This window comes from Serinus canaria, chromosome 18 (assembly GCF_022539315.1).
Source record: "Serinus canaria isolate serCan28SL12 chromosome 18, serCan2020, whole genome shotgun sequence".
NCBI classification, from domain to species: Eukaryota; Metazoa; Chordata; class Aves; order Passeriformes; family Fringillidae; genus Serinus; species Serinus canaria.
Window position 1 is genome coordinate 10,112,831 of NC_066331.1, and position 16,653 is coordinate 10,129,483.

The 16,653-nt window shown below is 53.6% G+C and overlaps 1 protein-coding gene across 1 annotated transcript; it reads left to right on the forward strand.

Moving 5' to 3' along the window:
• The first annotated feature begins 363 nt into the window (after positions 1-363).
• On the forward strand, positions 364-13,540 carry ELAC2 (elaC ribonuclease Z 2). Its single transcript, XM_050981320.1, has 24 exons — positions 364-713; positions 781-831; positions 900-970; positions 2,215-2,279; positions 2,826-2,883; positions 3,348-3,416; positions 3,894-4,043; positions 4,527-4,585; positions 5,363-5,421; positions 5,512-5,584; positions 6,380-6,492; positions 7,076-7,174; positions 7,357-7,495; positions 7,572-7,657; positions 8,622-8,731; positions 8,991-9,087; positions 9,200-9,338; positions 10,044-10,082; positions 10,235-10,344; positions 10,761-10,860; positions 10,930-11,050; positions 11,219-11,297; positions 11,942-12,086; positions 12,670-13,540. Exons 1-24 carry the CDS (start codon positions 379-381, stop codon positions 12,910-12,912), a joined length of 2,610 nt encoding a protein of 869 aa, XP_050837277.1. The 5' UTR covers positions 364-378; the 3' UTR covers positions 12,913-13,540.
• Positions 13,541-16,653: the final 3,113 nt, after the last annotated feature.

Below are 16,653 nucleotides of genomic sequence, written 5' to 3' on the forward strand. Positions count from 1 at the left end.
AGAGGGGCTTTGAGAGGCTCAGCCCCCCGATGGAGGTCAGGCCAGGGCTCCCAGGGCTGTGACCCCAGAGGCCCGGCAGGGACCGGGCACCGAACCGAACAGACCGGGCACGGAACCGGCAGGGACCGGGCACCGAAACGAACAGACCGGACACGGAACGGGCCGGACCGGACCCAGAACCGAACAGACCGGGCACGGAACCGAACAGACCAGGCACAATACCGCCCGGACCGGACACGGAACCGCCCGGACCGGAATCCCCCGAACACCGACCGGCAGAACCCGGTCACGTGTCCGCAGCCGGGCAGCACAGCGGCGCCTCAGGGGAGGGGCGGCGCCCGCTGTTCTCACTCCCCATTGGCCTGCTCTCATGACGTAATGAAGAGGCGGTCCGTCCGCGGGCATTTCTCGCCGTTCATTGGCTGCGAGGCGGGCACGCGGATGTGGGCGCTGGCGCGGGCGCTGCCGCCGGGCCGCGCGCTCGTGTGGCGGCGGGCGGGCCCCGGCGGCGCGGCGCGAGCCATGGCCGAGGGCCCCTCGGCGGCGCGGCCGGCGCGGCGCCCCAAGGACGTGCCCCGGCACGTGTGGGCCCGCGAGCGGCGGCGGAACGCGGGCACCGGCCTGGCGGGGCCCAACACCGTGTACGTGCAGGTGGTGGCGGCCGGCAGCCGCGACGCGGGGGCCGCCGTGTACGTGTTCTCCGAGTTCAACCGGTGAGTGCGGGGCTGGCGGCGGCGGGGCTGCCCGGCCGGGCCCGCCCTGACGCCGCTGTGCCCGCAGGTATCTGTTCAACTGCGGCGAGGGCACGCAGCGCGCCATGCAGGAGCACAAGTAAGTGTGGGACACCGGGGGGACAGCGGGGCTGCGGCGGGCCCCGCTCACCCCCGTGTGCCCCGCAGGTTGAAGATCTCGCACCTGGACAGCATCTTCCTCAGCCGCGTGTCCTGGGCCAACGTCGGGGGGCTGCCGGGTGAGTGCGGGCACAGCCCGCGGTCACTGCCCGGGGACCGTGCGGTTTGCGGGGTGTTCCAGGCGCGGTGGGGACGGCGACATCGCTGCCTGAGGGCTGGGCTGCGCCGGGGCTCTGCGGCGGATTTTTTCCCAAAAAAATGTGTCGGGCTGGGGCTCTGTGCAGTGCAGACACGTGGTGGGACGGGCGCTGCCTGAGCAGCATGCCTGGCTTCAGCTTGCCAAAATCTCCTGAGCAGGAGGTGTTGGGCTGGGGCTCTGCGGCAATGCAGAGTCACAGAATAATGAGGTTGGAAGAGGCCTGTAAGATCATCGACTCCAACCTGTGCCCTAACACCTCAGCCAGACTCTAGCACCCAGTGCCATGTCAGTCTTTTATTAAACACATCCAGAGATGGTGATCCCACCACCTCCCTGGGAAGAGCATTCCAGTCCTTTGTTATTCTTTCAGTGAAAATTTCTTTCCTAATACCCCACCTGTCCCTTCCCTATGTAGATGGAAACTGTGTCCTCTGGTTCTGTCAGTGCTGCCTGGTGGAACAGACCAACCCCACCTGTGCACAGCCTCCCTTCAGGGAGTTTAGAGAGCAGTAAGGGCACCTCTGAGCCTCCTCTTCTCCAGGCCAAACAGCCCCAGCTCCTTCAAACGTTCCTCACAGGGTTTGTGTTCCCAGCCCCTCTCCAGCCTCCCTGCCTCTTCTGGATGTGCTCAAGCATCTCAACATCCTCCCAACCTGAGGGGCCAGAACTGAACACAGTTCACAGCACTCAGTACTTACTGCAGACACGTGGTGGGACAGGCTCTGCCTGTCCAGCATGCCTGGATTCAGCTTCCCAAAATCTCCTGAGCAGGAGGTGGTAGCAGTGTTGCCAGCAGGGAGGTGATTAGGCTGGTGTGAATCCAAAAGGGCACACAAAAGTTGGTGGGCACTCTTGTGCTCAGTGCTGGATGAGGTTGGGATAGATGGCTGGGTCTTGTCCATTAAAATTCTGGAAATCTCCAAGAAAAGGAGGAGATTAATGATCTCTTCTGATGCCTTGCTCCAGATTAATTTTATCAAGATGTGTATTTTCTTTATCGGTAGAGGCAAGTGTCTTGTTGAAACTGCCACAAAATTCAGGGCCAGGTTCAATTTTGGCCTTTGTGGAGAGGCCAAGCTCTCCTGAACAGAGAGGAATCTTTCTTTTGGGGTCTACCAATGCTCACTGGAGCTGTGAGAAAACTGTTTCTCTGCTTGCTCTTAGGTATGATCCTCACCCTGAAGGCCATAGGGCTCCAGAGGTGTGTGTTCCTGGGGCCACCAAAGCTGGTAAGTATGGCACAGTGCAGAAGGCAGAGCAAACCCTCAAAGTGTTAAAGCTCACCCTGGAATTGGGAGAGCTGGTGGCAAAGGGAATCTCTGTGCAGGTGTGAAATGCTGCTCTTTGTGTCAGCACAAAGGGCTGGCTTGAAAATCCAAATCTCCTCAGTTACAGGATAGCAGAAATCTTCTGCACCTGCCTTGTAGTCTGGTACCCTGATAAATCAGCTTTTGGGAGAGGGGAGGATCTTTGTTCCCTTGTGTGTTCCTCCCTGTTTTACATTAATAGGAACTCATTCTCTGCTCTCCTGTTTGATGTGATCCTTCCAGCCTAATGCCACGTCTGGACCAGAAATTTGCAATCCTCAGCCTTGTAGTGGTTTCATTTCCTTGCAGTTTCTGCTGACTAATTGCACGGCTGGAGGGGGTGGGGACAGTGGCTCTTTCCCTTTCTGAAGGCACAGTGCCTGCCCAGAGCTGTCTGAGCTGCTCAGGCTGGTCTGACTGGCTGTTTGGCATGTGCCTTCTCCTTACAGCTTGTCTCCTCTTTTCCAGCAAAACTACTTGAAAGCCATTCGCCTCTTCCCTGGGCCCCTCAAAAGGATGGATTTAGGTAGGTCAGGTGGGTCAGGGATGTGAACAAAGGAGCTTGGAACTTTGTTTCATCTCTAGCCAAGGTTGAGCATGGTTGAGCAACAGCCTCAGCCTCTGGTTTAGGTCTACTCAGAGGATGTTTTAAACATTTCTTTTGCTCTGATATACTGTTAAACCCCTCACAACAGTGTTTCTAGCTCTGTTTCTGCTCAGGGCCTGCCAGGCTGGCTGTTTCAGACAGCATTCAGTTTTAAAACACTGAAGGCAATTTGCTTCCAGAGTTTGCATCATGGCACCATGAGGATGATGGGCTTTTCAAACTTTAATTGTTCATTGGGGTGTGCTGTTGGGCAGAGAAAGGGAAGGGGAATGCTCAGCAGGTTGTGTTTAAGAAAGACAAAGACACTTTCCTGATTTATAGCCTTGAAGAGGGTGAATCTCTGCTTATGCACTTGTTAATGGTGGGTTTTGATCTCTTCCCAGCTGTGCAGTTGCACACAGAGCCTGAGTACAAGGATGAGACAATGACTGTCTACCAGATCCCTCTGACAGGTAAGCCCTGGTGCTGCAGGGAGACAGGGGAAGCACAGTGAAGGTTCAAGGAGCAGCTTCTGTTTGCCAGCCTGAGTAAGCAGAGGTTCATTAATTTGCTTTTCTCAGGAGAAGCATCTCATTTAAATAACAAGACCTGCTGAGTCAGGCTTGTTCCTTTAGGGTGGATGGAACCTGTTTGTCACCCTGGGTTTGGCTTTCTCAGCCCAGCTGCATTCTTTCTGCTGCTAAATGTGATACTGAGGGTGCAGCACAGACTTGACAGGGTTTAACAGGTTGGGGAGAAGGACTTGGATGAGGGATGGCTCTGAAATAAGTGACTGCAGAATGCAAGTGTGAGCTAGACTGGAGGAGGAGCTCTGTATTCTGGTGCAGTTTAAACCTGACTGCCATGGAGATGGGAATGCTACTCATGCTTTTCTTTTATGTTGCTGTGGATTGAGTGATCTTTGTCTGCTTTTCTTGGATTTGGGACAGGAAAACCACTGGCTGCTGGAAGTTCACCCCCCCAGAGTCCTGGAGCATCTCCCCAAGGTGGAAATAGCCCTAGAGGGGACACAGAGCCTGGATCCCCGAGAGCTGCACAGCAAAGCTTGGAGGAAGGAAAAGAGAGCCCAAAGAAAGCAGGTGAAACACATGGAATGGCCTTTTAAATTTTATTGAGATGGTTACAAGGTATAGGAATTTGTCCTCTGAGCCATTTGCTGTCTTGAAAGTAAGGTTGGTAGAGAAGCTCAGCTGGAAGGTTCCATGGAGCAGAACTTTGGAAGTTACAGAAAACTTAAAAGGCCTAGAAATTGGACATGGTTGGTGCTTGGGTGTGGTTAGTCCCTTAGTAGTTTGCTTCTGTCAGGGGTAGATGCTCCAACCTTTGTAATTTAGTTACAGGTGGATGCTGGGCTGATGATTTTTAATCTTGGGCATTAGTTTGGCTTCCTGTATTTGAAGCCATGGGCTCTCTGGCCTTGGGTGTTCATAACATTTTACTGCTGGGCTCCAGGTTAAGTGGATAATGTTCCTGTTAAAGCTTTAGCAAATTCTGGTGTGTTTTGATTTTAAGAAAAGTGATAGTGAGTGGTGATTTTTTAGTAGTTTTGCTTTGCTTTACAGGTGATGAACAGAAGTGTGCAAGGAAGCATCCTGACCTGGTGACAGCTTTTCTTTGCAAAGTAAGTTGGTCACAGGGTCTCTAAACCAACACAAGAAATAAGAGAATAAAACAGAGTATTTCAGGGTGGAGGGACATACAGTGATCATCTATAGCCACAGGGTGAATTGGGTTAGAAGAGACCTTAAAGATAATCTCATCCAATGCCCCTGTGGGCAGGGACACCTTCCATTAGATCAGGTTGCTCCAAGCCCCATCCAGCCAAGGCTTTGGACACTTCCAGGGCTGAACCATCCAGTCCAGCTGCTTGGCTACTTCAGCTGCCCAAAATTTAAAACATATTTTGAGGGCATTGTCCAATCATCTCTTAAACACTGGGAGGCTTGGGGCATTGACCACCCTCTGTAAGGAAATGTTTCCTAATGTCATCTTGCTGCAGGGATTTAAATGGAGACAGCATTTTCAAGTAGAAGCTCTAATGTATTTCTGCTTTTCAAGTGTCAGAGTTGCTGTAGCATGAGTAGGAATGTGTAAAACTGGAGGTGTTTTTTAGAATCCAGCAGTGGTTAGGAGTGTAGAGGTTGCATGCTTGTTTAACCCTCAGAGGAGGGGAGGCTTTCGTGCTTGCTTGGCTAGAGAGGGGAACAAGAAGCAGCAGCATGATCCTGGGAAGCAGAGAGCCCAGAAGAGCCTTTTTGGGGTAAATTGGAGCAGTGGCTGTGGAACTGAAAAAGGACAAAATAGTCCCTTGGTTGGTGAAGAAGCTCTTAAGCTGGCAGTACATGATCTTGTTTCGTGGCCCTCTTAATTTGGGTTATTTGTGTTTGACTCTCTGCAGGTTCACCCAAGGAAGGGGAAATTCCTTGCAGCTAAAGCCCAGGAGCTGGGCCTGCCAGTGTGAGTATGAGAGCCCAGCCTGGGCCACGGGGCAGCAGGAGCAGGCATGTGGGTGCTGGCAGCTAAATATCTCTGTGGCCTTGTTCTCAGGGGAACTCCAGCCATCCTTCCCATCATTACAGCTCTCAAAAATGGGGAGAGTGTCACTTTTGAAGGCAAAGAGGTGAGATGTACCTGTGCTTCTGTTGTGGCTCTGCCACTCTCCCTCCTTCACTGTGCTCCAGGGTGACAATATTTTGAGCAGAATGCTTTGCCAGTACATCCAGGTTGTTGCTGAGTGTGCATGCCTGGGGCTGTTGGGGTGGTGACCAGGGAATGAGCTCCTGTGTGGGTATGGCTGGGTGTTTGCTGTTTGGCAGAGCTGCTTCATCTCCCCAAAGCTGGTGCAGGTCTAGGAGTGAGCTGGTGGAGTTAATTCCTGCATTATTTAAATCTGGGATTGAATGCCTGTGTAACCATCACTCCCTCCTGACCCTCTTTGCACCTCTGACACCAAAATAAACTCAGTAGTTCTGGGTGCAGGGTCTGCATCTCTCAAACCCTGGAGTGAGAGGCAGAGCCAGCTCTGGCCATGGCCTGGGTGTTCTGCAAGTGAAGATCCTGACCTGGAAGACAGGATCAGCACATCTTTGTCACAAGAATTTGATAAAGCCTGTTTTCCCTTACACATGCTTTTGCTGCCATCTGAATCTGTCATGGGAACCTTAAAACTGCTGAAATTCCCCTCCTTGGTTAGGTTGTGGTTTCTCTGAGGCCAGGGTTGGGATTTGCTGTTACGCACGTGGGATTTTGCTGTGAAATGAGAGCAGAAAGGGCCCCAGAGCTGCCCTGGCTGGGTGCACTGAGCATTGGGAGTGGCTGCTGGGCTCTGTCTGACTGAAGGAATCGGACCCAGAGGTGCAGGAAGGGCTGTGTGTGCAGGCTGGCTGTGCTGTGACCACTGTGTATCTGCCTGCAGCTCTTTCCTGAGGAGCTGTGCACCCCCACTGACCCTGGGCCAGTGTTCCTCGTGCTGGAGTGTCCCCACGAGGGCTTTGTGGATGCTGTCTGTGAAAACGAGACCTTCCGAAGGTAGGGCTGGGGCACCTGCAGTGCCTGGGGAAGGACCTGGGCTGAGTTTTGCTCCTGTTCTAGCCCAGGTGTGCTGTTTTTCATGGCTGATGTCTGAGCTCTTTGGCACTGTTAAGGAGCTTGAGGTGCAAGAAAGGAGTGGTGGTGCCTTTGGGGGCTTTTAGGAAAGGCAGGACCTGTGGGTTCTGAGGCTGCCACGGGCCTGTTTTCCCCCAGGGACCTCCAGAGCAGGAATGTGCCCTGGTGTCTGCCTGGGGAGCAGTGGAGGCTGCTGGAAGCCTGGACTGCACATAACTCTGTAGGGCTTGTGCAGAAGCATTTGGGCTCCTGGAGGCTCTGCAGATGTTGTTGCTGATGGAGGAGAGGAACTGCCTTGTGGGGGACAGTGGAGGTGTCAGCAAATGGCCTGAGCCTTGTGGCTGGGGTGATGCAGTCCTGGAGCTCCAGGGCTGTGCTCTGAAAATAAATCCTTGCTCTGCCTGCCTCAGGGGGCATCTCTGGCACCACCAAAGGGGTAGAGGGGAGGGCATGCCAAGCACATGAACTGGAGCACAGATGTTTTTTCTGTTTGCATGTGTCCCAGGTACCAGGAGGGAGCTGCTGAGCACCAGGTGGCCTTGGTTATTCACATGACCCCCGAGTCAGTGCTGCGAGACAGCCGCTACCAGCAGTGGATGCAGAGGTACGTGTCCTGTGCTCCCTGGGCTCCTGTCTCTGTGGGCAGCAGCCTGTTCTGCTGGTGCACATCTTTGTTCCAAAGTAAAGAGCTCTGAAAAGAGGGCTGTGCTGGCTCAGGTGAGACTTCTAGCTCAGGTGTGCACCTGTGCCCAGTTCTAACATGAGAGCATTATTGTCCTCTGACAGATTTGGGCCTGGCACTCAGCACTTGGTGCTCAATGAAAACTCCTCTGCTGTGCACAACCCACGCAGCTACAAGATCCAAACTCAGCTGAACCTCATCCACCCAGAGATCTTCCCTCTGCTCACCACCTACCAGAGCAAGGTAATCCAGACCCACCTTGCCCCTGTGCCTGCTGCCCTCAGCAAAGGCTGTGTCTCATGTCGCCCTCCTCCTGCAGGAAGCAGAGGCTGTGTGCCCTGTGCCCATCGTGAGAGGGGAGTGCCTCCTGAAATACCACCTCAGGCCACAGCAGGAGTGGCAGAGGTCAGTGGGAGTCTTTTTCTTCCCAGGTTTTGGGTGTTGGCTTGAAGCAGCTTTTTGGTGAGAGAGGGCACTGTGTCAGGATCCCCTGCAGATCCTTTCTGATGGTTGTGCTGGGGGAACTTTTGGGGGCTGTGTCCCTGCCCCTGAAAATCTCAGACAAGGAGGAGTGAGCCACTGAAAGCAGCACCTGGCCAGTGCTTGGGAGTTTCTGTTCCTTGCTCCTGTAGCCTTGTGGTCCTTTGTCCTTTGCTTTGACTCATGCTGTGCACCCAGCTGTGGCTGTGGCAGGGCAGATGGGGGCAGGGAGAGAGTTTTTGGGGAGCCCAGGGAGGGTCTTACCTTCTGTAGACCTAGAAGACCTGCCATTAGAGCTGAAAGCTCTAAGATAGTTACTAGCTTTGCTCCTGGGTGGGCAAATGGGTGAAGCTGCTCAGTGAGAGCCTTAAGGGACCACAGGGGGCAAGGGAATTTCAGCCACCATGGCTCAGATTTCTGTCCTTGTTGGGCACAACAGGAGGATGCAGGTGCTAAGAAGAGTTTAAATTTTACCTTTGTTGAGGTAACTGAAGACCTGTAGTGCTGCACATGCTCTGAAGCAGGCCAGGTCTCAGGTTTCTTACACTTTTCATCAGTGCCTCGATCCCTTTAGGAGTCTGTTCCTCCTGCAGCACCTTCTGTGCTGCCTTGCAGTGCTCTCTAGTGCCTGGCAGCTCTGGATGGGATGAAGTGCTATTGCAGGACCTTCTCCACTTGCTGGAATGATAATTTCTGTGCCTGGCTCAGCCCAACCAGGCCTTTTTGGCACACACCGTACTTGTGGATGTGTCTTCTCCAACCCCTCGAAATGGAAAGAGCATTTGTCCCCTTGTTGTAAGGCTGTTTTATCACAGGAGTTTGGCACTTAGCTCTGAAAAGGGCTGTTCCAGCTCCTGCCTTGCCCCATCCTGATGGCCTGTTGTTGCAGAGATGCTGTGACTGTCTGTGATCCTGATGAGTTTGTCAGCGAGGCCTTGGATCTTCCTGACTTCCAGACCCGTGTGAAGGAGTGCAAGGAGAGCCTGTCTGCTGTACCAGGTACAGAGCAGCAACTTAGCTTCGAGCAGTGTGGTGGAAAACAGGACCTCTTGGTGGCCCACTGCTTGGAGCCCAGATGAAGCTGTGAAGTGGTGGGGCTTGTTCTGCCTTCCCTTGCAAACCTGCTGCTGAGGGGGCAGAAATGCCTGTGCTGGACATGCTGGCTCTGGAGTTACTGGGCTGGTGAATTAGATGGTGTCTGAGTGGGCAGTGTGCAGAGAACATTTGCCTCCAAATCCTTGTTGTCTGTTTTCTCTAGGAAATGTGGGTGCTTATCCTGAAATTGTGTTCTTGGGAACAGGATCTGCAATCCCAATGAAAATCCGCAATGTCAGTTCCACGCTGCTGAATACCAGGTAAACCCCAGGGCTCTCTGATCTCTGCCTTCCAGCCCCAAAGATCCCCTCCCTGCCTGGCCCTGCTCAGAGCTCTGAGTGGCTGCTAAATGTCTCTGTCACCTCTCACTAGTGCTACCAGGTCCCTGCTCCTGGACTGTGGAGAAGGAACTTTTGGACAGCTCTGCCGCCACTATGGAGAGCAAGTGGACCAAGTGCTGTGTAACCTCGTGGCTGTGTTTGTGTCCCACATGCACACAGATCATCACTCGGTGGGTGCAGGGGCTGGGAAGGGGCTTGTGCAGCTCTGCTCTGAACCTTGGGCTCAGAGCTACCAGGGTAGCTCCAGCTGAGGAATCTGGGCTGCCCTGTATGGGAATAAATCACACAGGACTCTGTTTTTTTTCTTGGTGGAAAAAGCCCATTCTTTATTCACATAACTCCTTTTTATGCAGTTTTACAGACCTCATGTGTGACTCTAATTGGTTAGTAGTTTTCTTGCCAATTACTTTTATTGGTTAGTAACAAGTTGTTATTCCTTTTGAATGGTCACTCAAACCCCTGGTGTATATGTGCAGGGAAGTTGTTTGTAAAATACAGTTTTCATTTTTCTCTCTAATGGTGCAAAAACAGTTGATGCAGGTGCAAGTTGTTTTTTAACCCAGGAAAATGGCTCACAATGGGATTGCATTCACATAGGAACCTGTAAAATGCTAGCTTTGACAAGGCCAGCCACTGATTCCAGGAGAGCAGGCTTGATTTCATGAAGCCTTTCTCTCTGATTCTTCTACCTTACTGCAACATCCCCACTCTGCATTCCTCTCTTCATTCATTCCCCAGGCACTGTTGAATCTCTGTGTTTCTAATCCCCTCTGCCTTCTTGTTTGTTCTCTGGGCTTGCTGAGCTGTGGTGGCTGTTGCCTCTGGCTCCTCAGCCAGTTCTGACTCCCTTGCTGTCTGCTGTGTTCCCTCTGCAGGGGCTGGTGAATATCCTGATGGAGCGGCGGAGAGCTTTTGTGAGTAGTTACTCTGCTCCTCAACGTGGCTTGGGGTGAGGGGAGGGGAACTTCAGAGTAGTAGAGAAGCACCAGTTTTCCCTGGCATTTCTCCTCTCTGATGTGGTGTACACCTAGCAGTGATTTTTTTCCCCCTACCTTTGGTTTTGCAGGCAGCCCTGGGTCAGGATTTCAGCCCTCTGTTTCTGGTAGCACCTGAGCAGATCATGCCTTGGCTGCACGAGTACCACAACCACTGTGAGGAGATTCTTGGAGACATCAAGTGAGTGTTCTTTATGGAGAAATGTCCTTGGTCTTTATTCAAGGCAGACTCATCCATTCCCCCTGCCCTTTGTTGGAGGTGGCTCTGACTCCTTCCGTTGCCTGTAGAACAAGGCTGTGCAGTCTGCAGAGGGCAGGATGGGGTTTGTACTCAGCTGTGCTGCTTAACAGAGGTTTATGTGCAGGCTTCCCTTTGCTGGAGGAAAAGGGAGTTGGGCAAGTAGAAGAGAGTATTTGGTAGTGGGGTAGAAGTGATTGGGTGAGTTACTGGGGCACCAATGAAAGTGAGAGGTTATACAGGGCACTAAGGCACTGAACTGAGACTGAGAAACAGGAGAAATCAGCTGCTTGAAGAGAAAATCAGGGTTTTTTTTGTACCTGCCCTTAATTATCTCTTCTTCCCTCCCTTCCTCCCAGAATGATTCCTTCTCAGTGTCTCGTGAAAGGCTGTGAGAACATCAGACCCAAAGCCAAGGAGTTTGTGAGCTCTCTGTTAGAGAGCTATGACCTGGCTGAGGTGAGTTCCTGAGCTGGGGGTTCTGTGGCTGGAGGAGACCTGGAGTCTAACACTTGTATCCTTGTTCAGTTTCAGACCTGTGAAGTCCAACACTGTAAAAATGCCTTTGCATGTTCAGTGATCCACAAGTCTGGCTGGAAAGTAGTTTATTCTGGTGATACAATGCCCTGCATGGCCTTAGTGCAAATGGGTAGGTAACAAAGCCCTCTCCATCTGTCAGTATCCAAAGTGGATATCCCCAAACCTTTGGTGCTGTGTCTGCCACACAGACAAAGCTGAGGAGGGACAAGAGGGCTCCTGTGGGCAGTTGGGCAGGTCAGTCTTTAGCTGAAGATTGAATTTGTGATTGTTTGCACAGGTAAAAATGCCAACCTGCTGATCCACGAAGCCACGCTGGAAGATGGCATGGAAAAGGAAGCTATAGAGAAGACCCACAGGTGGGGTGTGTTCTGCTGTCTGTCCCTGCTAGGAAGGGAAAGGTGCACAGCTGGAGCTGGTGGTGAAGGGCCCAAGTCCTGTCAAAGGTTCTGGTGTGCACAGAGCCCTCCTGCACTAAAGATGGGGTGTTGGTCATTGCAGCAGCTCTGAGACCACCACAGCTCCTCTCAGCTTCCCCAAAAGAAATGGGGAAACCTTTCAAGCAGACTTTGGCAGTTCTACAAATAGACCAAAGGAAAGACCCTCTGCATGGTTACATCCTGGGACTAAGCTCAGGAGGTAGAAGAGTCGTTTTAGCCCCACAGCTCACGGAGAGCACTGCAGCCAGAGATTCCATGTGCTGCCCAGGCAAGCATGGGGGACCAAGAGAAACTGCTTGGCATTCCTTGCCAGGCACAGCTGAGCCTATTGGCACCCTGGGACAAGTGCCTGTCCCCAGGTTGTGGAGCTCTTAAGTGCAAGGCTCCAACAATTACAGCTGCATTCCTGCACTCAGGGTTGTGTGGAAGTCAGAATTGTCACCAGTGCAGGCTGCCCGAGGGAGAGGGGCCTGAGTGTGAGCTCACTTGGTGTGCTGTGGCCCTGGGTGCAGAGCAGCAGTGCCTGCCAGCCTGGCTGTGACCAGGGCGTGTTCCTTTTGCAGCACAACCTCGCAGGCCATCCAGACTGGGATGAAGATGAATGCAGAGTTCATCATGCTCAATCACTTCAGCCAGAGGTACGCCAAGATCCCGCTCTTCAGCGAGGACTTCAGCGACAGGGTCGGCATTGCCTTTGACCATATGAGGGTGAGTTGGGAGCTCGGGGCCAGGCCTGGGAATGGTGTCAGTGTTATTTTGATGGCTGCTCATGAATTTAATGCTCCTCTTGTACTGTATCAATACTCCATCTCCTGAATAGCAGTCTCTGAAACAGCTCCTGTAACTGCTGGCAGCAGATACTCTGTGTCACCCTTTCCCCACACTCCTGTGAGACAGGTGCTGATGGCCCTCAAATCCAGCTCTTGGGTACTTGCCTCAAGCCAGCTCAAGTCTGTGCTTGCTATTCCCAGCCAAAAAACCTAATTTTGCTTCCATTCCCATCCCAACTGATAAGTTGCTCCAATGGCTTTCTGTAGCAAACATCTGTAGCAGACAAAAGCTGGCTGAAGGCATTCATGGCAGTGAGGGCAGCTCAGTCAGTCAGAATTTGTACTGGGCCACAGCATTTCTGTGAAGAAAACATCAATAACTCATTGAGGTCGTGGCTGCTGGGTGCTGGTGCTGCACACAGGAAGGGGCAGTGCTCTGCTGCTGGCACAGGCCAAAGGCAAGGGGGAGTGAGGAAATCAAACAGCAGCTGTCACTCAGGAGCTGTGTGCTTGTGTTTCAGGTTCGTTTTGGTGACTTCCCAGCCATCCCAAAGCTGATCCCACCCCTGAAGGCTTTGTTTGCAGATGACATTGTGGAGATGGAGGAGAGGAAGGAGAAGAGGGAGATGAGGCTGCTGAAGGAGACTGCCCTGGTCCTGGACAAACTCACCAGGGGGGACAGCACAGAAGCAGCATGCCAGAAAAGAAAACAAGCCAAGAACCATCAGGAAGTGCCAGACAAGAAGCTTAAAACAGCCAACTGAGAGGGACGAGGCTGGGAGTGCTCTGCTCTGAGAGAGAAGCCTGGCTCTGCACAGGCATGGGCAGCGTGTGGTGCTGCCAGCACCACGGGACAGGGGCTGGCCTGGGCATCTGGGTCTGCTTGCTCATCATGGATCTCCCTGGGCTGCAGCTCCAGTGGGCTGTCAGCAGCACTGGTCCTTGTGGAGACAGGATCTGCCCACATAGCTCCTCTTCTGGGGGCTCACCAGTCTGCGGGGCAATTCTTCTTTTAACCAAAATTCTCTCTGGACTGTTTTAATTTTGGGGTTTATGCTATGAGGTATTGATAATGTAACAGCAGCAGGTGTGACCTTTGCAAGAGATCAGGTGTGAGAGGCCCTGGAGGGGGCTGTGGGTTGGCCAGAAGAAGGTGAGCATGTCTCAGCTGGTTGTGCCCCCCTTCACAATCAGAACCCAGGTGACAGGAGGAAAATTAACAGTAAAATGGGACCCAATTTTAGGGGTTTATTAAATTAGAGGTGAGAATACATCTGTACATCAGTGTTCCCATTTTATTTTGGTTTTCTCTGCTGGTTTTTTGATTCAGAAGATCAGTTTTCCAAACCCTTTATTTAGAATCTGAATAAACCACTTGCCATCCTCCAGAAAGCTGTGTTGTGTGTGGATCACTAATGAGGAAACAAAAGCCTGAATTTCTCTGGCAAAGGACCTTGGTTTGGCTGGCTTTGGGGTAAAGACCAAGATCTTGCCCATCAGATCTGGATCATGCTGGAGCCTCATGGCTGTGAGTGTCCTTGAGCAGATTCTGGTTCTGGATGCAGGGGACAGGAAAGTGGCACAGCAGGCAGGTCTGTGATTAAGAGGAGTTTTTCTGAGGCTATTGTGGGTCAGCCTTGCTTCTTCCCTTGCCACTGCTGTCACTGTCCCTGTTTGGAAGTAGGAGGGGAGTTCTGTGCTGTTCCAATAAAGGAGTTCATTTTCGGAGGCAACTTTTAGACACCCAGGCCTCACGCAAGGAGATGATGCTTGCACAGAAGTCTTAAGACTTCATTTTGAGTTTATGGGAAATTAGGGGAAGACTATCAGCAAAGCATCTTTTATTGATGAGCTGTGCTTTCGTGTGATGCTTGTCTAAAGCAGAGGCTGGAGAATTGACACATCTGTGTCCTCCAGAAACGCTCTGCAGGGCTTTTATGAATAGCAGGGGACTGGGGAAAACCAAAATGTTCCTGTCACTGGACAGGTGGAGGTAGGAGGGCTGGGGTGCCCATGAGAGGGCCTGGCTGGGGTGACACGAGCAGCTCTGGGACTGCACAGGATCCGTGTGCTGCTTTCCGTGGAATTGCAGAAGGATCTTTTATTTGGAAAATAGTGAACTGCTTCTCACAGAAGAGGGTGTTAATGGAGTGGAAATGCAGCGGTGGCAGGAGCACCCAAGTTTCAGCTTCAGGTGGTTGATGCAGAAACAGCACCGGGGGCGAAGGACGGGAGCTGCCTGAGCCCGATTTGGAAAAATTCCCGCGGAGCGAGCCGGGAATTGCTTCTGGAGCAGCGCAGCGCTGCCGCGATGAGCGAAACGGGCCGGAGCAGCAGGAGGGAGGTGGCAGCGCTGGCACCGCCCTCGCATCCCGGCGGGGCACGGGAGCGGCTCCCGGGAGTTCTCCGGGCAACGGCGGCGGCTCCTCGCAAACACTCGGCGGAGCCGGGCGGATGGAGGCCGAGGGCGATCCCGGGCTGGCGGGGCCGGAGCCCCCGGAGGATGCCCCGGAGGAGGAGCGGGGCGCGTTGCGGCTGGCGCGGGGCGCGGCGCGGGCGCTGGCGGTGCCCCCGGAGCGCTGGCGGCGCTGGGCGGGCGGCGCGGCGGGGCCGGCGCTCCGCGGCTTCTTGCGAGGCGCGGCGGGGCCGGCGCTGCTCGCCTGGCGGGGCCCCGGCGGCGAGCTGGGGCTGTGCCCCGGGCCGCCCCCGCCGCCTCCCAACGCCACCAAGGCGCTCTTCTTCCTGCGGCCGCCCGGAGCCGGCCCCGGCCCCGCCGAGCTGCTGTGCGGGGACCTGCCCGCAGAGCCCCTGCCGCATTTCGCCGCGCTGGTGGAGGAGGTAAGGGGGGAAAGGCTGCGCTGGGGTCTGTAGAGCCCAGTGGAGCCTCCTAAATCATGAGCCACGTGGGCTCTGGATGGGGTCCGTGGGGGATGACCCTGCTACACAGTCACAGGATGGGCTCCTGAGAATGAGAAGCTGTGCTTGTCCCATCCTTGGAATGTTCAAGGTGAGGTTGGACAGGGCTTGGAGCAACCTGGGATAGTGGAAGGTGTCCCTGCTATGGCAGAGGCTGGAATAAGATGAACTTTAGGGTTCCTCCCAACCCATTCAGTGGTTGTAGGATAGTTGGTGATGTGTGGCACATCTCAGACACCTCTGGTCCAAGCCCCTGCTCCAACCAGGCCACCCAGAGCCAGTTGGCCATTGCCATATCCCAGGTGACTTTTCAGTATCCCTGCAGATGGAGAGTCCTGTGCCAGCCCTCAGTCACCCTCAGGAAAGGGTTTTTCCTGATGTTCAGAAGAGCCTCCTGTATTTGAGTGCCCCATTACCTCAGGTGGGCTGATGTTTTCCCAAAGGGATCTTCAAAAAGTTCTAGCAGAGCCCCAGCTGTCATTTTAACACTCCAAAAGAATGCAAACAGCTGATGTGACTGTTTATGGCATTACTGTCATTAGCAGTCCATGTGATTTGAGTAATGGAGACAAAGCCTGCTACTATTGCAGCTAAAGCTGTTGAAGGTGAGCTCTGTGTGCCCTGGGGTTGTTCCCCCTTCCCATGGCTCCCTGGGCATGGTGGTTGCTCCTTCTGGTCCTCTTTGGTCGTGGTGCAAAGAACTTTCAGCACCCTGGAGTGGCACCCTGGTTGTTCCTTTTGGATTCTGTGTCTGTTTGTAGCTGGTTTTGTACCTTTATCCTCCCCCAAGTCTGGGCACACAAAGGCTGCTCATCACCAGGGGCAACCTGGCTCTGGTCCCAGGGCAAGGGGACAGGCACTGTTGCTATTCCAGCACAAAGGAGCCAGAAGCAGCTCAGGTCCAGGCAAGCCCAGCCCAGAGCCCCCAGCTGCTGGAACCTCACTGGTAAAGACAGGAACCATGTTTAGTGGGCTGCAGCTTTGGGAAATAACCTGAAATGTGGCTCTGCTGTAGATGCCAGGAGGTACCTGAAGACTTTCCTTCTGCTTATGGGGGTGGCTGTGCAGGGACAGCCCCTGGGCTGAGCCCAGCCCTGCTGCCTTCTTCATCACCTGCTGGGGACAGTGGTGAATGAGGGTCTCCAAGCTTGCCCAGGACCTCAGAGCCTGGTGGCCAGTCCATCCATGGTGCTTTTTGTCACAGAATCATCAAAAGACAGCATATTTATGTTGGAAGGGACCCCAAAGCCCAGCCAGTGCCACCCCTGCCATGTGCAGGGACACCTTCCACTGTCCCAGGGTGCTCCAAGTCCTGTCCAGCCCAGCCTTGGGCACTGCCAGCCCCAGCTTCTCTGTGCCATGGCCTCCCCACCCTCACAGGGAACAATTTCTTCGTAAATCAAACCTAAATCTGCCCTCCTCCAGCTCCTTCCCTCTGCTCTTCCATGGCTCCTGCTGCAGGTGCTCGTGCCCATCCTGACGAACCGGAGGAACCATCAGGGCTGGCCACGAGTGGTGTCACAGGACATCATCCATCATGTCCACAGCCTCAAAAATACTGTTTTCAAGGTTGTTGGCCAGGTGAAGGG